Source organism: Triturus cristatus, chromosome 6 (assembly GCF_964204655.1).
Source record: "Triturus cristatus chromosome 6, aTriCri1.1, whole genome shotgun sequence".
Taxonomy (NCBI): Eukaryota; Metazoa; Chordata; class Amphibia; order Caudata; family Salamandridae; genus Triturus; species Triturus cristatus.
In genome coordinates, this window is record NC_140589.1 from 148,878,987 (window position 1) to 148,904,952 (window position 25,966).

Sequence of the window (25,966 nt, forward strand, 5' to 3'; positions counted from 1 at the left end):
GGAATACTTAGACAACAACAAAGACACAGTTACTAGCCCGGTGATATTATGGGAGGCATTGAAGGCAGTCTTGCGAGGACAGGTTATGCCATACAGCAGACAACCGCATATGATATACGACATGATTGAACTAAAAATTGAGATAGATATGGCCGAAGGGGAAGTGACAGGACCCCCAAATAAGACATAGAATAGAGATGCCACGACAGTCATTTTGGCAGAAACAACTCGACACAACCTCATTGGCCTACACAGTGACACAATACAAGTTATATATAGGAAGATCTTTCCCTTGCTCCCTGAAACCGCAAGGAGGCTCCTCATCCAGGGTCTAATTCTGGCAAGATTGGACTACTGTAACGCCATCTACTTGGGAGCCCCCGAAAGCACCCTTAACACCCTGCAGAAAGTCCAAAACGCCACCGCCCGCCCGCCTACTTACGGACACACCGGCAAGATCCTCTGCTAGGCCAGCGCTCAAGTCTCTCCACTGGCTCCCAGTCAGAGAAAGGGTGGTCTTCAAGGCCCTCTGCCTGGCCCATAAAACCCTCAACAATAATGACCCTCCCCTTCTGAAAGAACTCCTAATTCCCTACAAAGCGGAGAGAGATCTCCGTTCTAGTGGAGAAAATCTGATCTCGGTTCCCAGAGTCAAAAAGGCCAGGACCGGTGGCCGTCGTTTTTCGGTCCACACGGCCAAACACTGGAACCGCCTACCACGGAGACTCAGGACAGAACTGAACTACCTCCAGTTCAGAAAAACTCTAAAGACTCTTCTTTTCCCACAAATATAATCCCGTCAGACGGCAGAAACCTTTGGAGATTCAGGTTTAGCGCTGGGATGCTCTCTGAGTTACTACGCGCTTTATAAAACTATTAAATAAATAATAAATTATACAAGGTTTGGGCTCAAGGCAGAGAAGCTACTGGTTGGTGAATAGGGAGTAAATCCTATGCTTTGTCCCCAACATCACCTCCCATATGAACCACATTCTCACAGACCCTCAGTTAATTGCCCAGGACTTTGCATCATATAACACTAACCTTTATGTGGAACAGCGATTGCCCACTGCAGAACATTTCTATCCAATTGTAGAAGATCTACTATTACCTAGACTAGTCCATTCAGATAGCCAAGGTTGTAAGGAACCACTAACTGCTGAAATCCTAATGTCCATACATTCTGTCCCCTCGAAGAAAACTCCCAGTCCTAACAGTTACCCCTCTCAAATTCTTCAAGAAGTGTGCCTCGCGCCTGAGCCTTCCACTACTAGATTTGTATGGAGAAGCATTCAAACGAGGCGAGTTGCCTCACATCCAACAAGGGGCCACGATCTCAGTCATTATCAAACCGCAGAAACCCACAGACAAATATGATTCATATTGGCCCAACTCATAACAATATGGAGACCAAAATTGTTAGCAAATAGACTAGTAAAGATAATAAAGAATTTAATACACCCATATCAACTTGGGATTCATGCCCGAACGCACCACCCGCCACAGCCTGAGACACCTGAATCCCTAGCTTTAATGTCGCAAGTCATGGAACGTAGAGCACTAGTGTCAATAGACTTTGAAAAAGTCTTTGATTCAGTCCGCTAGCGATTCATGATCCACTTGCTGGAGCGAATTAACTTTGGGGGCCACTTCTGTAGGTACCTTTCGGTCTTATACTCGAGACCCTGGGTGAGGGTTAGAGTAAATGGAGAACTACCCCCAATCATTAATATTAAGCGAGGAACGAGGAAAGGTTACCCCATGTCCTCTCTTCGCCTTGTCATAGAGCTGCTGGCAGGATGGATTTGGCGCAGTGCACAACTTAGTGGCTTCTGGTGGCCCGACTACTCTGAAGACTGGGTGTCACTGTACGCAGATGACACCTTGAGACCTCCCTGTCAAGCTGCTGCACATGCCTGGGGTCTATGCTGACGCCTCTGGCCTTGCTGTTAACTAGACGAAATCTACTTATGTTCCGTAAACTGGAGTGCGCAACGACATTTGGGCAAGGACTCCATTGCAGTGGGTAGACCAACACTTTATATATCTGGATATGCATTTAGCGCTCTGGAAACAATAGCCATAGCGCTTGAATATCGCCACTTGCTCTCCCAGACACTGCGAGAAACAGATGCATGAGAAAGTCTCCCATTAAATATTGCAGGCAAAAGGGCACTAGTCATAATGATATGTCTTCCACGCCTACTATTCATGTTGCAAAATATTCTCTACAGCGTACCACATTCCTTCAAGCCTTGCAGTAGTAAAGTTCCTCTGGGCTCAGGGGCCAGTTGCACTTTTCCTATTGCACATGCATTGTGGTCTCTTACGACGGGGGGCCGGGGATTGCTGACATGTAGCTATACTATTGGACTAGCCAGATAGTACCCATTAACGACTGGCTACACGCAGACTGAGATGCTCAACTTGCTCTATAGTCCCTGTAAGCCCACCACTCCCCCCCCACGACCCAAACTACATTAGTATGCTGGCACTAAGATGGATCAAACAGCATGGCATGCCAACAGCAGAAACATTGCTATGGGCTGGGACCTAGCTGTGGCATAAAGCAAAATTAGAAGTCTTTTGTGCCTGGGACAATATTGAAATCTCCAAACTTGGGATGTCTTGGTGGGTAACTGCATTTGCACTTTACAAGACCTTATAGACCCATACAAGATGCACAAGTCACAAATGTATCGATACCTACAAGTACGCCATGCACTGGAGACTTCCCTCACCACCCCAGAGACTCTCCCGCAGTACAGTCCTTTAGAGGCACATATAATGCTAATATCAAAATGAATGGATGATGAGTCCCTGGTTGGTAATGACGCTTTCCCTTTCCAGTACTTTAGTTGGTGCAAACTCTCTGTAGGTGCTCAAGGGAAGAGGGGTCACCTGCCCCTCCCAAATCGTAATCCCTAGGGATCATATACAATATTGTTTCCGTACCCGAGCACACCTATAATATCACATTCTGATTATTATCATGTAACAATATAAACAGGACAATTTTCGTAGTTCTTGCACTTTAATTGTTCTTTCTTCCGTTGGTCTAGCCAACACGTGTTTCGTCGCCCCGGAGTGCCCGCGACTTCCTCAGGGCTGGAAGAATAAGTACAGAACTTGCTTGTAAAGTATACCTCTCTGAAAGAGCATTAGAATGAGATACAAGTGGAGCCCAGAATAAATAAAAAAATCTATACCAAAACAGTAAGACAAAGTCCAGTGAACATGGTATGGTTGCTGATGAATTTTAAAACAGACCCACATTGCTGATACGGAGTGTGAAGAAATATGTATGAGAATCACCATGAGTCTCCATGACAGTGAGAAACTAGTGCTCATAACCTTAATCCATGATTTGCACCAGTGCTGTGAAGGTGAACAAATAAAAGTTGGTGATGGTGCACATTCGCATTACTTAAATGGTGTCAATGTGCATCTAAGATTCAGGACGACACGTACCTAATAGGTATGAATAGATGAAGAATTCAGCCTAAAATAACGAAGGAGCGAATAAGTATGTAAATTATCACTCCAGTATAGTAATCACGTATGCAAGAGGAAGTTATAAAATAATATAACTACCTTGAGACCGGTTATAATTCTGTCCCGGCCACAAGGGCAGGGAATAGAATGCATCTGTCTTGAAAGATCGTGTCCTGTGCATCTGTAACAAAGATATAGCATAAGGCCAAACCCAGACCTATCATGGCTTGATACCAGCCAAAATTAAAATTCAATTGATATTATAAAGTGATCAAATGTTAGCATCAAACAGGAGAGCACCAAATCCAATCTGTCCTGTCTTATAACAAAGCATCTATCAATGATCATGTACCATCTCTAATATTGAACCATGTACCCTAATCCATACTCCTATCTCCCAATCCCAATGTGGCAACATAATGGATACCCATACCGAGGGAAAATCTAAAGTATATCCGCCTTATCTTATCAGTAAGGTGAGTAAGAGCTTATCTACATACTATGCCCTCAAAGCAAATGTACTATGCATCATTGGTACAATATAATATTTGACCACAGGACCATGTAGGTCATAAAGAGTGCCCTGCATATCTGATGTCGACGATATGATATTAAACAGTGACCGCTATGTTGCCTGAGTCAGAAACAAAAGCATCCTAGCACATCCTAATTAAGAAGTAGAACGGTCCAGTATCCCGTAGGACTAGAATATACCCGTTCTCTATGATTCTCCCGTCTTAATGAATAAATATAGTCACAAAATCCAACTACAATACTGTTCATACATTATATAAACTCTATACATATTAAAATTTCTTATGTAAAACGTGAAAGCAACTCACAAAATATTGTTGTGATCGTGGCTTCTGTATCGTCCAACTTCAATGAAGCACTGTAAATAAAGATAGGGCTTAGCATATCCCCAATAGAATCCTAATTCCATAGTAACGTCTCAAAGACCATAGCCCATGGCCAAACCCCTACCTTTCGTACTGCGACGTGAGTATACGTCCGACTCTCGGTCCCCAATACGGCTGCGGAGTAGCATGAACCGGAAATACGATCCGTTTTAAATCCGGTTCACAGTCAAAAGCCTATAACGCTAACCTCTGCTATCAATAAGAGTCACCTCTCACATAGCGGCCATGTTGGAATTATAAAACATGATGTGTCTATCTAGTAATGCGCATACAAATAATAAATACGATTAGAGTCTATAATAGAATGACCAAATGGCAAAATTCGTTGCCTTATACTGAATTCTCATTATAATGCGAACGAGAAAAACACGTGGCAAAATGAATGCCATATACTGAATTCTCATGATAATGCAAACGGGAAAACCACGCGATTGATGCTATCCATATCCATATACAACTAGTGAGCCAATACCGCTCACCCCTAAAGTCAGTGAGTATCCCTTCTTCAATAAATTGCCATGGTGTGGTTCTAATAGTATGATGTGTCTCTCCAAAACACGTGTGCGAAAAATATGTGAGCACATGAATGATAATCTAATAATTTAGTAGCACAATAGTTAACGTATTCTCTGTTCCCCCAGAACCAATTATTAAGTGAATAAAATGTATGGAGAAAAGAATGAACGTGAAGAATATTATCCTTATATCAGAGTGAAAGTGTCCCTATATCATTCAATCATTAATATTTGAATCTAAGTGGTGTTAAGTCATCACTCTGTTTCAGCAGCGTGGTCACCAGTAAAAAGGTAAAGCCAAATCGGGCAAACACCCTCAAATACATATGAAGATATAAAACATCGTAAAATAATGCAAACAATGCAAGGCATAGCATGAAAGTATATATGTCACTATACAGAAGTATATAGTATAAGAAAAATTATACAAACAAACAGCGAATTACAATACATCAGAATAAGTCATATGTTGTCTGGTAAACTTGAAAGAAACATAACATTTTACTCAAAGAGTTTCGATCCAAAATCAATTATTATTAGTTAGATGTAGGGTGGTCTCTACATAAAGGGCGAGCTACTAATATGTCATGGGTTGTATCAGCATAGTACAACTTCCAGCTTGATTATATGGATGACATACTAAATTCAATGAATCGCTACATATGGCAGAGACAGGTAAATATATTCAATCACCCAAAAAATAGTGTAGCTCATGATCTAAATTGAGGCCGTGGTCGACTGCTCTCATTTTCATAATCCACATTGCCTCTCTACGTCTCAACCGTAGCTCTTTGTTACCACCCCTGGGGTCCGTCTCGATCTTCTCAATCCCACAGAAGGTAAATGTTTTATAGGTGTCTTGTGCATTACATTCATTTATGTGCACTGCAGTGGGATATCTTGTATCCTTATATTTGATGGCTCGTCCATGTTCATTGATCCATTCCTTTAACGGCCTGATCGTGCTGCCTATATAAAAAAAATTGCATTTGCATTTGAGCATATATATAACAAATTTGCTATTGCAGTTTATCATTTGTCTGATCGTGAAACGTCTACCCAGTGGATTTGTGTATTCCTTCTTTTTATCCATGGCTTTATCACAAACCCTGCAGCTACCACATTTATGGAAACCCATACATCTTTGAGATAACCAGTTGTCCACAGGTTTGTGTTTTGGATAGCTTGGACTTAACAGTGGTATAATATTTTGACCCCTCCTGTAAGTAATCAAAGGAACATCCGCTATCTGTTTTTCTAGATTTTTGTCCGCTCTTAGTATGTGCCAGTGGCGTTTCATACTATTACTTAGTTCCAAGGATATCTCATTGTAATCCGTCACCATTCTGAGTGCCTAAGGTCGTTTAGTTGTAACTGAATTGTCTGTCAGTGTCTCAGCTCTATTAGTGCCAGGACACCTCCGGGTATTTGCCGCGCTCTACAAATGTCATTTTATTATTATTATCATTATTATTGTTGTCAGTATCCTGTTTTCTGCCTTATCAATTGTAAGTCTATTATATCCTCTGGCTATGAAACGTTGTTTCATGTTACCCACACAGGTTTTAAAGTTAGCTTCATCACTACAATCTCTTCTAGCCCTTACTAAGTTCTCCATAGGGAATAGATTATTTTTGATGTTTAGGATGAGCACTATCTGCATGTAACAGTGCATTACATGAGGTGGGCTTACGATGTATTCTGCTATGAATTTGATTGTTTTCAATGTATAGTACTACGTCAAGAAATTCTATTTCTTTGTAACTACAATTAGATGTAAAGCAAATTCCAATATCAATGGAATTCAGAAAATCACAGAACAATTTGAGGTGGTCCATTGTACCAGACCAGATCAAAATGCAGTAGTCAATGTATCTTCCCCAATAAATAATGGAGTTACGCCAATTAGTCCCTTTTGGGCCCCAGATCCACTCCTCCTCAAACCAACCCATAAAAAGATTGGCGTACGAAGGATAGAATCTGGAGCCCATTGCAACTCCTTGGGTCTGTCTGTACCATTGTTGTTCAAATATAAAGACGTTATTAGTGAGAATGAGTTTAATCATTGTCAGCAGCATTTCCACATGTTCCCATTGTTTTGCTGGTCTGCTATTTAAAAATTTCTCTGTAGCTTTGATTCCCAAATCTTGTCTAATACATGTGTACAGAGATGGCACATCTAGTGTTGCCAAAATCATGCCATCTTCCCAGACCACATCCGCAAGTATACTTAAGATATGCTTGGTATCACGCACAAAGGAAGGAAGATTTTTGACTAGTGGTTGTAAGAATAAATCCACATAGTGTGACAAATTTTCGGTCGGTCCCCCTATGCTCGAAATGATAGGCCGACCTGGTGGGAATTGTTGATTTTTATGGACTTTTGGTAAAGTATAGATACAAGGAAACCTTGGTCTATCAACTTTAAGATATAAGTACTCATCTTAATCAATTAATCCCTTATTACCCCACTCAACCAGAAGAGTATTTATTCTGACCGTGAGTGAGTTAATGGGATTATCCTTAAATTTTGTGTAACAGGTGGGGTCATTTAATTGTGATTGTATCTCTTGATTGTAATCCTGAGTATTCATAATCACAATATTACCCCCCTTGTCCGCTTCCCTGATGGTAATATTTTTCATATATGCTAGTTCTTGTAAAGCCTGTCATTCTTTCACTGTTAGGTTGTCTCTGTTATGCCTATTCAATTTAATTTTAGACTCCAGCAATTTGTTCAGGTCTCTAGTTACTAATTTATGAAACACATCGATGTTGTTATCATTAGCTAGTATCGGTGTCCAACCAGATTTGCGCTTAAGTCCACTAGAGAAGCTAAAGTCTGTTTCTATTTCATGATCCATAAGTAGTTCTTCAATACACATGTGATCACAATCATCATCACTTATTGATAGAAGTAATTCTGCATCTCTGATGTCTTCTATAGTTGTTAAATCAAGAAAAACATCATTAGGGTATGTTTTCACTGCTTTATTCATTGTCGGCACGCTTGCAAAATATTTTTTCAATTTTAAATTTCTTACAAACTTAAACAGGTCATCATTGAGTTACAAATGTCACCATGATTCTTCATCTATTCATACCTATTAGGTACGTGTCGTCCTGAATCTTAGATGCACATTGACACCATTTAAGTAATGCGAATGTGCACCATCACCAACTTTTATTTGTTCACCTTCACAGCACTGGTGCAAATCATAGATTAAGGTTATGAGCACTAGTTTCTCACTGTCATGGAGACTCATGGTGATTCTCATACATATTTCTTCACACTCCGTATCAGCAATGTGGGTCTGTTTTAAAATTCATCAGCAACCACACCATGTTCACTAGACTTTGTCTTACTGTTTTGGTATATATTTTTTTATTTATTGTGGGCTCCACTTGTATCTCATTCTAATGCTCTTTCAGAGATGTATACATTACAAGCAAGTTCTGTACTTATTCTTCCAGCCCTGAGGAAGTCACGGGCACTCCCGGGCGACGAAACACGTGTTGGCTGGACCAACGGAAGAAAGAAAAATTAAAGTGCAACAACTACGAAATTGTCCTGTTTATATTGTTACAAGATATTAATCAGTATGTGATATTATAGGTGTGCTTGGGTACGGGCACATATAATGCTGACTAGGTTGGTTAGGAAATGAATCTCAACCACATACCTCATGCTGGTGAATAGCACCCCAGGCTCCATGATGGGACTGAAAGAGTTTTGGGAACTCGATGTAGGCACACTGGAGGATCAAGACTGGATAGAGCAAAGATGGCACCCAGAATACTGGCAGTCTCCATGCAACTGAGGCTTATCCAACCTAGATACCTGCAGAGAGTGTACTATAGCCCCTCGCGATGGAGTAAAATGAAGCTCAGCCTAGACCCTCTCTGTTTGAGATGTAAATCACCCAGAGGCACTTTCTTCCACACAGTGTGGGAATTCCACATCATACAGAGATAGTGGCGCAGTATCAGTACTATACTGTCACAAGTAGTAGGCAGACCGGTTGACCCAGGACCCAAATTGATGCTCCTGGGATTGATGGATGAATCAGGTGGCAGACTAAGCACTAGCTTGTTTGTAGCACTGGGATTCATAATCGCCAAAAGATACATTGGAAGACATTGGCTGTCCGAACTGGCCCTCTCGTTAGAGGAATAGATGCAAGACATGGACTACTGCGCCAAGGCTGAACACTTGGGCCTGATTACGAGTTTGGCGGACGAGTTAGTCCATCACAAACGTGACGGATAACCCGTCCGTTGTATCACGAGTTCCATTATGTTCCATTGGGTGTAATGGAACTCGTAATATGGTAATTGTGATGGAGTAACCCATCCGCCAAACTTGTAATCAGGCCCTTTGTGTACAAAACGAGGGGGTGGCCAGAGAAGTATAATAAAGTTTGGGGGGTGAGGACTGCATACTTCGCAATTTACGCCGACGTATGCTACTTCCATGTAATCCTGTCTTGGAGGTGTTCACTAGCCTAAGTGTTTATTGCATACAAAAACTAATAAAAATATATATACATGTAATAACAGACACAACACACACACACACTTTTCTATATGTTGCGTGTGAATTACATAATTACACTAGAGTGCAAAGCAATGAAACCAACCAAATTGTTCTGATGCTGGCGGTGGATGCACCTTCCTATGTCCTCTGGCCCAGTTTGACTTTCATACTCAGAACTGCCCTACTAGAGAAGATATGTACAAGGGTCACTAAAAGGATGCAGCAAAAAATATAGAGGTTTCTGGTACTTATAATGTTTTAGCATTTTTTTACCTCTGCACCAAATAAAATCAAAATTTGTTTGATAAAAGGATTGAAGTTTTTTGTGGCGGTGTCTAGAAGCAGCTCTGGTCTGAGAGCCTTGAAGTGTGCTGCAGTTTTCAAAGTGCAAGAAATGTGACAATTAGCGGATGGAAAAAGTTAAAGTGTAGCTTAGGAGGTGAACGGATTTCTAGCAGGCACGTGGGAGGTGTACATTTTCCATATAAAGTTCATCCTAGTCATTGTGTAGAGCGACCCTACAGCACTCCACGCTGGACTCCAAAGACAAGAAGCTGAGGACCATCATAGGGTCTTTCTTCTCTCTCTGCTATGAGTCAGAGCCGCACGCGGCATTCCCCTGTGATAGGAAAAGGACTCAAGGGGCCGTGTCACGATGGACTTTTCTGACACGGCACAGAGCCAGGCGTATGTTTTTTGCTCCTGCATTGTGTGAATTGAATTAATGTAACTAAATGTTTCTCTGAGTTAGTATTTTTATTTTTAGATAGCACAGCTTGGAAACACTGCGCATCTTTGTGCGTGGGTGAAAGCATACATGTGAGAGGATCACTCGAAGGGAGGACAAATATAGATAGTCCTTTAAATGTCTATTCCTGTATCTGCAAATGCTGTGACCTACATTTAGTATTGTTTCATTGTTTTTACTTGGACCAATTACTCCTGTAGGACTTAATATGTTGCCATATTTGGGCAGAGCTCAAGGTAGTATTCCTAAACATATGTGGACCACACATATTCTGAAGCATTTTCTAAACCTTTTCTTGGATTTCTCGATCTAGACGGATGCTATTTCATCACCCACAAGTATGATGCAAGGCGCCTCTGTCAGGAAACTATCAGCGCCCTTGGTCTTAGAGTATCTGAGTCACAATTATACCAACTTCATACTTGTAATCTGATGTGTCAAGCCCCTCAACTCTATTTCCTCTTCTAGGTTGGCACACTAAGGTTTTGTGGAACCACAGAGTTTGCCAGTGGGCAGTGGGCTGGCATTGAGATGGACGAGCCGGAAGGAAAGAACAACGGGAGTGTTGGGGGAGTGCAGTATTTTAATTGTCCACCACGATACGGTGAGTTGTTGATCTCTGCGGCACAAACATCTGACTCAGTAGCATTCAACAGATCATTGTAAGTTTCTATACTGTATCTTTACTAAAGTAAGGGCACCTGCTTACATTCTCCCGATTGCCTGAAGAAGGTTTGTCTCCCATGATATAATTTCATATTCAGTTGTATTTATTCCTCATAGGTCAGATTTTCACTGCTCCCTAAGGCCTCAAAATATACTCAAAGAAAGGATCAAATTAATAAGTTAGTGTACCCCTATTTCATCCTTCACTATGTCAACTCAGTTCAATTTAATTTTTGGCTGATGAATACGTGAATAATGTATGTTAGAGAAAAAATGCTGCCTTCTCCTGACACACATGGAGCGGCTAAAAGTTGGAGAATTCGTGACCCTCTTTTCCTAACTCATACGGGCGCTGTGATCGTCCTAGGTAGTCCTAACAGAACTGCGAGCAACTTTTTTTAAAATTTTTATAATTCAGTGTTGCCTCAGTTTTAAGGTATATAACTCTTGTCTGAAAGTTTTGTGCAAGTGTTTCACTTCAAAGTGCCCTACAACAAATTACAAATTCCTGTTTCAGCACCTCCATCTTTAAGTGGTTTATTGATTCCAGGCAGTTGAGATTTAGAAGACCAATCAGTGAATATGTTGTGGCACAATCTAGTTAAAAAACATCATAATGGCTGAACATTCTTTTACACCACTATCATCAGATGGTGGAAAGAAACGTAAGCGTCTTAGCATAGTCTGTAAATGGGACCAGGAAGCAGAGATGGGAGATTACTGCGCCATCTTGTAAGGTTTTTGGAGTTCAGACTGTTCACCCCGAGTCAGTCTGAGCACAGTCTGGGAAATTATGAATATAGACATTTCTCCTCCCCTTTTTCTCTTTTACACGCTCCTTAGATTTTTGCACATTGGAAATCTTTCAAATCACTACATCTCAACAATCGTGTTCTACTAAGTTTGACAGCTTGATCCGTTGGTAAGCGCTTTGAACAATAGGATACAGTTTTCTTGGTTCCTAGGTGGTACTCTTTGTTCACGTGTTCATCAGTCTTACTTGCATTTTGGACTTTTTCTTTCTCTCACTATCTCATTTTCGGTGATTATTACGTCATGTTTCACTTTTCTATAAACCTTTTCTAATTATTCTGATCTTTTCTTCTCACGGTATCTCGGTTTTGGATATGGGCAGCTTCTTGGCCCTGAAGTATAATCTGGCACTTTTGGTATAAGGTTTCTATTCTTCGCTAAAATTAGGCTCATATTTTTCTTTTTATTCAACATGTTTTTATGAATAAATCTGATGTGAATTTTTGTATGATTTTAACAGCCCTGAAGAAGCCCATGTTTGGGCGAAACGCGTTGGCTGTGGATATAACAACATCTTCATAATAAAGAAGAAATTTGAAAAACTGCTTATCTCTTTGTGCGCTACGTTAATCCTGTAATATTACAGTATACCAGCAAGTTTATTTTTGTGTTGCCTCTCATATTTTGGGCTTATCATTATTGTTTATAGTCTCTTAAGCGGCTGACTATTTGAGGTGGGCAACGCACACACTACTCGTAAGTGACTTGTTCAGGCAGTGCGAATGTGCTCAAACCCAGCTGCTTACTTCTCATATATCCAATCAGTGAATATGTTGTGGCACAATCTAGTTAAAAAACATCATAATGGCTGAACATTCTTTTACACCACTATCATCAGATGGTGGAAAGAAACGTAAGCGTCTTAGCATAGTCTGTAAATGGGACCAGGAAGCAGAGATGGGAGATTACTGCGCCATCTTGTAAGGTTTTTGGAGTTCAGACTGTTCACCCCGAGTCAGTCTGAGCACAGTCTGCTCCTGCAGACATCATCCTGTTCAAGTCCATCTTCAGAGGCTGGCTCCAGCAGAACTGTGGATATAGCGGTAGTCATTATCCGGAAGGAGGGTTTATCCAAGCTGATGGTTCTGTCACAATGCAGCTTCATTTGCCGTTGATAGCCACTATTGTTGCTTCCAGCCCTTGGGATCCTGGGCCTGGTAAGAAGACTCGCTGTAACTTTGTGTCCTGGCTCAGTGTTCAGTCTTTCTTAGCGGCTCCGTGAGCAGGTCTATCCTCTGCTTCTTCAGTAGGTTTGGTGGAAGCCACCCCTGGAGGTGGTAGTGACTGAGGTGTTGACATACATCATTGCAGGGAGAGTAGTTGTCACAATTGAAGTGACAGACTTGTCCGTGCTCAGGCAGGGCCCTCCAAGGCAGCTGGGGTGGTTATGATGCCCCTTTAGTCTTGCGCTTCTCTCCAGGCTCTGGACCTGCTGTCTCTCATTAAACTATTGGGGTTTCTTATTTAGAGAAGAGGGCACGAAGTTTATAAACTCAGAGCACTAATAATGTGAATATGTCCAAGGAAAGGGGTTGGATGGTGTTATGTTAATTTTATATCTTGTTTATAAAATATGTATTTTTTTTATTGACGGATCCATATGGTATGAATTCTTACTTGCAGTGCTATTTGAAAGAATGTAATGTTCACATTAGAAAAGACATGTTAGACTCCACTGGTAAAAAAATGTAAAGGGCAATAATACAAAAATGCCTTTTCAATGAAAAGTGAGACTAAACCACAACCGCCGCTGTGTAATATGTTCAGATGTGTACAGTGTAATATGCTATTTATTGACATTGTTGAGCGGGGGGAGTGGCCAAAACGTTGAGTGGGTCATGATGTCCCTCACCCCTCATGTCTGGGTGCTTTTATTGCACAAGTTGAGGTGGTATAAAAACCCATGTTGCATAGAGAATCGTAAAATATGGAAAATATTTCATGATTGCCTGTGAAATATGTATTGGTTTAATTACCTTAATGACAGCTCACAAGCCACTCCGCAGACCTTTACCATTGGTAGGACTACTGGGATTATGCGGCATGGAGCAACAGATTATGCAGGAGTGTTGTCTAAACTATGTGGTAAAATAAAGGAAACATTTGTTAGGCATTCTCTGGCAGTATTATTCCCATCCGTTTGAGCTAGGAACGTTTTTGTGAAATCTGCAACTTATACGGCAAATACATCATAATGCAATAAACGCTGCAGCCACAGAATTCCATTAATCTTCTGGCCATCACCATTGCCCATTGTTTTATCAACAGTTTTTTTTAATCCGTGTCCACTGGCAACGTTAGGCTAATCAGTGCCCTGTATTACATTTTTTCAAACTAGCTACCCAAAAATAAACATGTGATATAAGAAATAAATTATGGGTAGCTTGTAATATGGTCCTATATTGGCATGTCGGAGTTATGATGACATTTACAAAGCATTCCGCCTTCAGCCTCGTCGTTTGTGATGTCACAGAACGTCTCAATGCAAAATTACACCATATTACACAGCGAATTTTTATCAATTCTCTCTCTTGCTCTCTCTAATTTTCTCTGGTAACATGCATGCAAAATCTTACTGACTCTTACATATATTATTTTAAATATTAAAGTACGAAACAAACATTTTCTTTCAGGTATTTTTGCACCACTTTCCAAAATTCAGAAGGCACCAGATGTGCCCAAGGCCTTCACCAAAAATTCGTTGGCGCGGTCTTCGGGCAGGTCACAGAAGCTTGATGTCGCCCATGTGACCTCAAAGGTGAATACTGGTAAGAGTAACAAGCAAGCGTGCTGGTTATGTGCGTTCTATTGACCTCGCTGATTGGGTACCATGTTATTCCAATGAACTTCCGGTGTTCTTGCCATCAGAAGCTTTGTTATAACTTGGGGACTTTTTAACCTTCTCACCCTTCCTTAAGACCCCGAATAACAAAAAACGTACTGATTGTCAGTGTTTAGAAGGTCAACACAAGATCATTCGCAGTGTTTTCATAATAAATACATAGATCTTAATGTGACCAGAATAAATGTAAATTGATACTATAGCGCACTACTCACCCGCAAGGGTCTCAAGGCGCTTGTACGATACCGCTGTGGAACCCATCCTGGCTTTCCCTGTGAGGCGTCCACTCCTGGGCACCCCCAAGGTGGAGGCCAGGCATCCTTATCGTTGTGGGGGGCGTTGTGGAGATTAAGAAAGCTATTGCCCAGAGTTGCAGAGTGGGACTCCATGATTGGAATGGCACCGAGGCGAGAATTATCAGGTCCGTGGAATTTTTGAGCCCAAGACCCGCCAAGGCGGGGAATTGAACCCTGGTCCCGGGCTAGATCTCTGCATCAGGGTCTGCCGCTCTAATCATTGAGCCACACTTCTCCACTAAGTAGGAATGTATAGAGAAATGATAAATTAATAATTTAAACCATCTCAATAAAAGGTAAACAATAGTCAGCTGTCTATTTATACATGTTTATTAGTGTTTGTGAGCCCTTCGAGCAGAAGAACTGTGCATAGTACCACTTTGGTTGAAGAGGAGAAGTACTGTGTCTGCTTTTAACACTTAAAATAGTGGATGGTACATGGGTTGGATACAGATAACACAGGTGTTGAAAGATCGTTTTATCGATACAAATTAAACATAGAAAATACAGATATAGTCGCGCAAAAGAACCCTGTGTCCTGAAGTGTGATATTTCCAGTTTCTGTGTTTGCCTGGACGGAAGGCATCAAAGTTAACAGCAAGTGCGGGTTTTCAAGTGCCACAAGATGGCGCTAGTGTACAACGGGAGGTATAGGATTCTCAACTATATTGTGACGGGGAAATAGCCTGCTATCACAGTAAACCAAACGAATTTAAGAGATGTGAAGACCAGAACACAGAACCACACACCCTAATTAATGTGAAAACCATCCCTGCTCAAACCATAGTATCAGGCAGATGTGGATGTCCAGCTGCAAAAGGAAGCTTCTAAATACATGCCAAAAACTGGGTCAGCCTAAGCTGCAGTAAAAGAGGGGCCTAATTAGAGACCTGCGCAGAGAGAAGATCCCGCTGGGGCCCCTCTCGCATCCTGTAGTCGGCCTGGGGTCCCGTGGCAGAGCCTGGACAGACCCTGTCATTTGATCATGATCTGATCATGCCATTAATGTGATTGATTGCCAGCCAGGGCGGCGCAGGCTGGCGAAGGCTGGACATCTCTGTTTAATTGATTGTTTCTCTGCAGCCTCGCCTGGCAACGGGTGACCTGCCTCGGCTGTGGGCTGCGCCAAGCGACTACCAAGTGTGGGGGACGTCATACTGTTTGCGAGAAAGTGTCACTCGTAGTCGTTGAATGTTGCTCATAATCAGACTGAAAGTATGAAAATGTCACTCATGAGCAATCTGGAACCTTGGCAGCTGTGGTCACGTCACGCGCCTCGAAGGTGTTCCGTCATACCAGACCAGACAGAATGCTTCATACACAGAATGATTAAGGGGCAATGGTGAAATCACAAAACTTCATGCGGTACCGCTGCGTCACTGACTGCGTTTCTTAACATTTTTCCAGTGATTCGCAATGTATTTGTACATTTCATTTCATTGTGTTACTTTTATTTAGCTGCATCTTATAATATATACGACTGGGGGTGCATGCTCTGACCAACACACTTCTGTGGACAGTAATCAGAGGCTCGGTTGTGGCTGGCAGCCATTTTAGGAATGAGGTGCCCAGTCACCAGGCTTCTACAAATGCAGATCAAGACACAACATGTTTTAATTTCTAATTAAAGTCCCATATGTCACACCTTCCCCCTGATTACCTACTGGAGCACTCTTACTTTCAGACCTCCAATTTCTTTTTCAACGGATTATTAAGAGAGAGGCCACAGTATTGATGTGAGCTGTGACAGACCTCATGCATAGTGCCAATATCGGCAACAGTTATCACAAAGCACATAAGTACATAAATAAAACACACGACACTGTAATGTAAGTGGAGAAATATTGCTGCAGGTTTATTAGCATAACCAATATGCAAACAAGGTGGGTTATCTTACGGGCGATCCCAGGGCAGGCCAGCCCTATGCCGCCTGCCCGTCTGATAAGCCTAGAGAGTCACCATGGCAACGCCAACTGGTGTATACCAAATATTGGGAGGGTCCACCCCTCCCATCCGTGGACCACCAGTCCACATGCTTCACACGCCCCCCCGTGATGGGTGGGCGGAGCATACATGGCAGCCCCCGGTTGCTCAGACCCACAACCGCCTTTCGGTTAACGGGGCGCCGTCGTTCTTCCAGGGGACCCGCTAAACATCCCTGGGTATCCTGGCTTAGCACCCCGCGGTGCTGCTGCATGCTATACCCCTTGGTATGTGCAGACCCTGGATCGCCCTGTAACTCCTCCTGCAACACAAAGTAAAATTGTTAGAAAAAACCTGCCCCCCCCCTTTTGTCCCTCCGGACGCCGGGTAAGCGGAGGGGCGGGCAAGGCGAACGAGCGGACAAGAGGACGAGGAGGGGGCGGAGACAGTATAAGTACCCCTGTCTCCTGCCCGCCCTCGCCGGAAACAGCTATCTGTTGGGGTCTCCCCCGGACTAGCCCAGGGACTCGACCTCCCACCTCCTGTGCCTTCCTGTGGCACTAAGGCGGCCGCCCTCCAAGGGGCGGGCCGCTGCGCAACCCCCCCCCCCCCCCCCCGGGCAGCCTTACATAGTGCCAATATCGGCAACAGTTATCACAAAGCACATAAGTACATAAATAAAACACACGACACTGTAATGTAAGTGGAGAAATATTGCTGCAGGTTTATTAGCATAACCAATATGCAAACAAGGTGGGTTATCTTACGGGCGATCCCAGGGCAGGCCAGCCCTATGCCGCCTGCCCGTCTGATAAGCCTAGAGAGTCACCATGGCAACGCCAACTGGTGTATACCAAATATTGGGAGGGTCCACCCCTCCCATCCGTGGACCACCAGTCCACATGCTTCACACGCCCCCCCGTGATGGGTGGGCGGAGCATACATGGCAGCCCCCGGTTGCTCAGACCCACAACCGCCTTTCGGTTAACGGGGCGCCGTCGTTCTTCCAGGGGACCCGCTAAACATCCCTGGGTATCCTGGCTTAGCACCCCGCGGTGCTGCTGCATGCTATACCCCTTGGTATGTGCAGACCCTGGATCGCCCTGTAACTCCTCCACAGCCTTGGGAGTGGCCACCGTCACTACCAGGGCCCCCCACCAAGGTAGACCTGTTTACTTACAACCTGCTGCAGCCCAAGCTTCCCCTAGGTCCAGTAGGAAAAGGTCCATGCCTAAACTAGAGAGGTGCACCCCATCTCCCTCCAGGCACCCTGTGGACTTGGCGTGTACAAGACCATGCCTGATGAAGCCAAGACCTCTTTGCTCTGCGCAACTGCGCATGGCTCCCGATAGGCCTTCATACCTACAGCATACTGATACCGGGCTTCTCCCAGGTCCAGCCAAAACAAGTCTACTCCCAACCGGGCCGGCGGCCAGCGGGCACAATCAGGACAGGTTCCCCCATCCTTTCTAACTCCCCCGTGGATTTAACTGGAATGACCTTAAACCTAAAATGGGCGATGGTCCAAGGTTGCCTTTGCATGGCTAAATAACAATCTCTTTGCCAAGTCACTCCTGCCTGGCAGTGCCCATGCGGGAGGAGGTAAGAGTTGACAAGCCTGCCTTACTTCCTCCTTCACTCCGTTGGAGAACGCCCATCGTATTCCATCAGTCACCACCAAATGTAAAGCCTTGCCCTCCCAAAATTCTGCTAGTATACCAGGGAGAGACAGGACAGAGTGACCACAGAGGAGAACGCCAATTGTTCTCCTGCAGATATGTAGCCCAAAGTGTTGCCCCGTTGTTTCCCTCAATCGTATGGACCATAAGCCACTTCCACAACCTGCATAGCTGCCAGCCAGTGCTGAAGGGCGGGAGAAGTTACCCGGTACTGATACTCGCATCAAAGGTACCTGTTTCGTCGAACTCAAGGGCGGGCTACTAAGTGAGCAACCAGGCTCCGCCCTAGTATCCAGAGGTCAAACCCAAGCCCCTCCAAGTTCTGCTGCTTCACCTGCCTGTTAACACGAATCCCAGGGCAGGCCACCGGCCTATAACCCATGCATGGCCATGCCTGAGCTAAAATACCTCTGAACAGCATGACAACAGGCTAACCACCAGCATTGCGTTCTGAATGTTTCTGACACTGCCAAGCAACATGCGCATAACTAGAGCAACTGGCACCATGCCATAAAAGTATCAATTCAGCCTTCTATGAAACAAAACGTGCCCTTGTGGCGATCCGAGTAGTGCTCCCTTCAAGCCAGCAGCCCTACCCAGGCAACCCGCACCCTCTTGGCACTGGCACACCCCCGCTGCCCTAGAGTGCCTGGTCGTGTGTAGCCACAACCTATGTTTCATCACTGACGGTATATCGGGATATGATGACACATCTAACTCTACTGCTGAGTGCCCGTTGCACCATCGCAAGTATGCCTTTGCCTGCTCAGAGTCTGGCTGCAAAGTGGGATGACATTGACACCCCAGCCCAGATCGAAAATGGCAGCTTTACAGTATCTGGTGGTATAGACGGTCCCCGTACCCTGATGGAACAGAAAGCAATTCCCTTGCTCCTGTTGTGCACGAACCCAAAACCAATTGCTCACCATGGTTCAATACCTTCCTGCTGCTTAACATTCCCTAGCCGAATGTAGACAAATCTAAGTTCTGCAATGGCTCTACTTCGCAGCCTGCACCATTCCCAGTGCCGAAAAGACCTTTGTCATGCTGCCTGGCCTAACCAATCTTGCCCTGTTCTAGAAGCGCCCACTTCAGCCGTAGAGCAAAAAAGTCGCCAGTAACCCCAACTGGCCCTGATGCTAGACAAACCAAGCCAAGGCACAACAGTGAGTGTACTAACTAATAGCAGGTCTAACAGCGTCAACAGGCATCCTCAGCTTACAATAGGTGTGATGGAGTAAGGGTATCCATTGAGCATCAAGATGACAGCTTCCCATCTGCCCGACCGTGGTGGGAACCACTCCTGATATTCTAGTACACATGGTCCCTGTTCACCTGTCACTGCCTGATGTACATGACCTAGGTACATGGTCCCCTTGCATGGCGGCATGCCATTGAGACCAACATTCCTCCCCTGATAAGTGCCACTATCTGCCTACGCTACAATCTTGCCTGGCGTTCTATCATGCCCAGATATACCACGCGATGATTGCTCTCCTCCGTCACTTGACCCGACCACACCTAGAAGAACAAACACAGCGAGAGGAAGCAGCCTGTGACCTGCCCCAAAAACCACCATCCCGCATCAAACCGACCCGATGGAAAGACAACCAGCGCCTAAAGCTCTACACCCGCGGATGACCCAGGAAATAACCAATCGTTTAACAATCGAGTAAATAACAACGGACATCCTTTCAGCATCTGAAGGCCTAGCCCTTCAGAAGAACCTGGGACCCCAGTGCCAGGCATCAGAGCAGGCCACGACACCAGTGGTGTGACTGATCTTAGCCCACTTCCGTGTGAGCCAAGGCCCGCGAAGCTTTTTTTTTTTTTTTTTTTTTTTTTGGATCGCTGAGTACACGTAAACCACTCTAGATGTTCCTTGCCGCTAGGTTGTCCTACCCTAAGGAGCCCCAATGAACGACCAGGTAACCTTAACACTCACTCAACACTGGGCGTAACTCTTTGCTTGACCTAGATGCTGGATGCAAAGTGACACCTCCCCCAGCTCCCGACCATAGTGGTGAAGTGTCCCATGAGTGCTCGGTTAATATAAAAGACCTCGAAATAACCGAGGGAGCCCTGCGCAGCTACAGACGCCTGACAATTGTCCCGTTCCGTGGAAGCCTGCATGATCACCATTCATAGCGTTACTCTAATGCGCATAGGGAAATACATTGTATTTATAAATCTGTATGTGAGCGCAAAGGTTTTTTTTTTTTTTTTATTTTTTTTTTAATGCTACTGGTTGCGGTAGCATGCAAGTCTATCACATGTAGTATGGTGGTCCATGACTATTGTCTACTTCCCCAACTGTGATATTTACATTTAGTTAATTTCCCTGATTTCGGAATTTACGTCAGGTGGACCCTTGTTATCACACACAAAAAGGACCCAACCCGCCAACCTTTTGCTGTTAAATTTCAGACAAAAGCAGCTTACAGGTGTGTGTCAAAACCCAAATTACTGGAACTCATTATCGACCACAGTAAGAAAATAACTGCGTGTGCCTGCTGAGCTCTGACCTTGTGACTGTGAGGTCAAACAACCTCCTGCCCGTGCATACCAATGGATATAGCCCGTAAATTGCTGTTGTGCTGTGCGAGATGTCGGGCTGTCGCTAGGAGCTCCCTCTCTTGATACCTGTGGTTACTCATCCTATTACCCCGGAGCTGTGGCCAGCCAGGACTGTAGGCTATGTCGCTGACACCGTTACGCTGTTGTAACAGATACTGATCTGTAGATAACGCATTACCTAAACATCCATGTACCTCAGACTGTAGGCCCCTTACAGGTGAGACGTTAAAACCTTTCCTTTCCTATAACTCTTGCTGTCAACTTAGAGTTCACTTCACTATGCATTCATCAATGAGGCTAACAGGCATGTCCTCTTGAAAGTGCCTCCGTTCAGGCATGGTACGGCCGGGTCAACCACACTACTAGCCAAACTTCCTAGAGTTTTACACTCCCATGCCCTTTCAGTGTAAATATTATTTTAATCAAAATGCCCATGGTACCTACGGGCCCCGTGTCCATCCCGATGAAGGATGTGCAATACCAACAGTGAGAGCCGAAGTCCAAACTGGTGAGCCCAGGCAGAGTCAGGCAAATCATTGCTTCCCCAGGTCTATTTAAAACATATTGAGATACCAAATACGTTAAGTCACCGCCATTGTGTGACAATACCAACCAATAATAAGGTGCTACATGTGACGGTGAAGTGAAAATGAAGGTAACTGATACATTAGTACAGGATATATACAGTGTGCATTACATCAGATAGTCGTAACCATCAGCACAATAATTTAGAATAGAGGCACCGGAGACTTAAACAGTTCCTTCATTAATGAAAAGTGGTTAAGACATAATAGTAGACGTCTAAATCCCAAGAGCATCCGGCCATCTTCCACGTGCAAATGGAAAAAGCTGTGCATCAAGTTTGCCAGGAGGTCAATTGATTCACTAAAGGCCCCAAACGAGACAGTACGAGGCCATGTTTTGTATTTAATTAAGTTCAACTTTTAGCTTTATGCAGCTCTTGCTGCGTATTGACAAAGTTCCTTCCCTACTTCTTTCTTCACTGTCCCAGTAGTAAGGTTTTTATGGAAGTTTGTACAAATTTTTCCTCTCCCACAATGAGCTATTTAAACGAATGCCTTCCAACTCAAAGCCCCTGCATATAGCTGCAGTTCGCAGTTTGTGCTGAGTTGCTACTACTTCAGTACAAAATTAGTGTGATGCAGCCCCTATGTTTCATTGAGCTATGTATCATATTTCACACAAAACAAGGCAATGATAAACATGACCCCTACCTTCCTCCTCAAAGTTAATTCTAATTTGTGCCAATCAGATTATGTTGTCCCCTAAAGGCCCTTTCCATATATTTCCTTGCCGGATGAAAATCATTTCACACCCATGAAGCAAAGTTCATAACTGGTGCCTGGTCAAAACTGAAGACTTGAGGCAGTCTACTCGACTGTGCTCCTCTCCATAATAAGATGGTGCTATCTAAAAAGTCTTCAAAAAAGTTAAACCATATCCTGCAATGTAACAACAAATAAACAATCTCTTTCATGCGGGCTGACGTCCTAATTACAACTGATGCAGGATTGTAGCCTCGGTCTATACACACACGGAGTACAGGAGAGCGTGCGCCCGGCAGGGCAGCCCTCACTCTTGGTCTCTCCTGTCCAGGGCTTCCTGTGCCCGTGACCAAAGAGAAACCCTTTCTGTTCATGATCGCAACCTTGGTGAGATGGCCCGCACCCTACTGCCATCCCCTGAGGCATCTCACGGCCCATGCGCTGACCGCATCCCCCCCATGCAGTCGTTCGACCTGCCCCCATGTTATCACAGCCAGACACTGGGAGACCGGCTCTAATCATGCTTATAGTACAGGGCTGTTGGCTTGGTCAATGGTTGCACAAGATAATGAAGTAGCAACTCAGGCATGTCCAAGATGTAAAAAGCTTTTAACTTACACATTTAATGAACCAGCGCGCGGCTGAAGGCAGGAGTTTAAACAAAGTGCCCAGCAGAGATGGGTTCCATACACGCTCCTGCAAAATTACTTTAGCCCGTTAATTACCACCTGCCTTCGGCGAGGCCAGGAGCAAGCCTGCGTGCCTGCGGGTGAAGGAGTCAAACATAGCGCTCCTCACAACCGCACCCACTCTGTGGAGTTACTGCTTACGGACAGGGACTAACCTGTGTGCCTGAAAGAGAAGGGATCAAGACGAGCACTCCTCTGAATGGAGCTCAGCAGCTGGGGCAAGTCCTGCTGGACTTAGTTGGACCCCCCCCCCCCCCCCCTCCCCCCCCAGTCAAACCCGGCCGGAGGACGACGCGCAGGCGGCGACCTGTGCGTCCGACACCAGCTGCGAACGTCACCCGGAGGCACTCCCAAACGCCCTACTCTACCGTCGCAGAGCATGGAAGAGTCTCAGCCTCCGCTGCCACCAAAACCCGACTCACCTCAGGGCGCCAAGCGCCTTCCGCCTGGAACGGGGGGGGTTGGGGGCGGCACATGTGCCCCAGAGAAGATGGCCCCCGCCGACAAGCGCATACATGGGCGGAAGGATCGTGATGGGTTGGGCCCGCAGTTACTAGTGGACGCGACCCCGAAGCTCGCACTCGCGATTTTGGCACCAAAGTCCGAAATGCTAGTGGCGCGAGAAGAGTCCCGGGAAAATAGGGCGCATTGCAGCGCAACTGATGCTGGATGCGACCCCGAATCAGGGACGCAGAAGTTTACATAGTGCGGGATCGACCAAGGTGTTGGGACGCCGTAGAGCACCGTATTTACATAGCCATGCAAGTGGGGGAGGTAACGTGAAAGAAACGCCGCTTACCCACTTTCAGCGGCGGGCGAGGATGGCCGGAAGGACTTGCACCCTGCCCCTCCCCCAAACCCCGCCCAGCAGCAACCGGAATCGGACCACACCAAGGCACCGCCATTAGGTGCGGCAAACAAGCCATATGCCTGCCCCCCTCTTCAAAGTCTTTAAGGAGAGGGGGCAGCGAAGAGCGCCGTCATAAACACCTGAGGGGCAGAGGCATCCAGCCCTAAACGTGAAAGAAACGCCGCTTGCAGACTTTCCGCAGCGGGAGAGGATGGCCCGGCAAGGACTTGCACCCTGCCCCTCCCCCAAACCCCACCCAGCAGCAACCGGAGTCGGACCCCACCAAAGGACACCGCCCGTTAGGTCCGGCAAACAAGCCATATGCCTGCCCCCCTCTACAAGGTTTTTAAGGAGAGGAAACAGCGAAGAGCATCAAGCCCTAAACGAGCATCCTGGAAGGAGTCTGAAGGGCCCAGGCTCACCGTCACAACATTACAAAACACCGACAGATATTTCCTACCCGGGAAATGGCGCGACGCTCAACCATGGGTCAGCCTGAGTACAGTCAACCCACTCCACCATGCTTGTAGCGAACGCCTGGCAGCTCGAGGCCTCCTACGCCCCTGAACTAACTGCCTCGGCCTCAGACACCATGAAAGAAATGGGACATTCGGAGCCAGAAGCAGCCTAACAGTTGCCGGGCACTGAAACCTGATCCGGGCTTTCCCAGTGACGCTACAACCCCGGTGTTGCATAATTATATAGCGCGAACTCAACCCAAAGGTACTGCAGCGCTGTACACGAGCACCTTATATACATTCACATTCAGGCATGCGGAGATTAAGTTATTTGCCCAGATCCCCGGCTGTGGACGCGACCACGAGGCTCGAACCCAAGGTCTGCAATCTAGCCGCCGCACCACATCCCGGCCTCACACCCAATGCGAGCCCCTTCCAGGACAAATAACCAAGGCTGAGGGGGGGCTGGCTGCGGGAAGCCGCCGACTAGGACACGTCTAACTGCCGGCTTACACGCACAAATTCTAATATCGCCCACCACAAGCAGACTCACCGCGACAGGCGGACGTTCTGGGCCGCAGACGATCGTACCAGGCGAGCGATCGATCGATTGAAGTGTGACTCTGCCTCCCCAAGAGAACACGACCGACGCGGAACCAGTAGCAAGGCGAACGAGCGTAAGTACCCCTGTCTCCTGCCCGCCCTCGCCGGAAACAGCTATCTGTTGGGGTCTCCCCCGGACTAGCCCAGGGACTCGACCTCCCACCTCCTGTGCCTTCCTGTGGCACTAAGGCGGCCGCCCTCCAAGGGGCGGGCCGCTGCGCAACCCCCCCCCCCCCCGGGCAGCCTTACAAAGTCTGACTCCTAAAGGATGAACTGGTTTCTGTGCGGAATGCCTGCCTCACCCTGGTGCGTGAAGCAAGACCTTCCTCAGAGAAGTCTGTCTGTTGCGTTTGTAACAACACCAGAACAACAAAGCAGTTAAGAAAAATTGAATTTAAAAGTTCTAAACCAAGTGAGATAAAATTAGAAATGTATTAAAAAAACCAAAAGCAATAAAAACATCTGATGCAGGAATCAAGAGTTATTCCTAAAAACAAAATCTTTCCATTAGAAAAAACGGTAAAAATAAAAATCTTTGTTAGTCTGTGGGACTTGGCAGATTAGGTTCTAGGCATTTTTCATGGCTGATCTGCTATGGAGAGTGGCGGAGAAATGCTTTGTACCAGACAAAAAGGCTTCCTCTGGGCTTAGAAATGATTCAGAGCTTGAAACTTTTTAGCGAGGTAAGACTGGAAGCTGTAGCCGAGAAGGGCCCCACAATGTCCTGTATATCTGCTGAGTAGACTCTCGGGAACCTCAAAAGTTGTAGCAAAGACGTTCCAGGAAGGACGATCCGTTAATAAAAAAAAAGTTAAAAAAAGTTCTGTAACTTTGTTTCTGCATGTCCAAAAGTCTGCAACTTATTAAGAATGATTACTTAAATACTAGTCCAGTGGTTGAAGTTGCAGTGAAGTTGTGACAACTCCAGTTCAGGTCCAAAGCAAAATATCCAGTTAGAACTGGTTGCTGGGCTTTCATAGTACCAGCAACAAGTGACCTCCTCCAGAGGCCCTTTACAGCCCCCTTACACATTGTGCATGCCGGTTGCGCTGACACGCCCTTGGTCTTC

The 25,966-nt window shown here is 45.3% G+C and overlaps 1 protein-coding gene across 1 annotated transcript in view; it reads left to right on the forward strand.

Moving 5' to 3' along the window:
* Window positions 1–25,966, forward strand: part of CLIP4 (CAP-Gly domain containing linker protein family member 4) — a 188,161-nt gene that overhangs the window by 64,093 nt on the left and 98,102 nt on the right. The window contains exons 5-7 of the mRNA XM_085609523.1: window positions 10,529–10,605; window positions 10,684–10,819; window positions 14,328–14,462. Of these exons, the coding sequence (XP_085465649.1) occupies window positions 10,529–10,605; window positions 10,684–10,819; window positions 14,328–14,462 (348 nt within the window). The remainder of the gene's footprint in view (window positions 1–10,528; window positions 10,606–10,683; window positions 10,820–14,327; window positions 14,463–25,966) is intronic.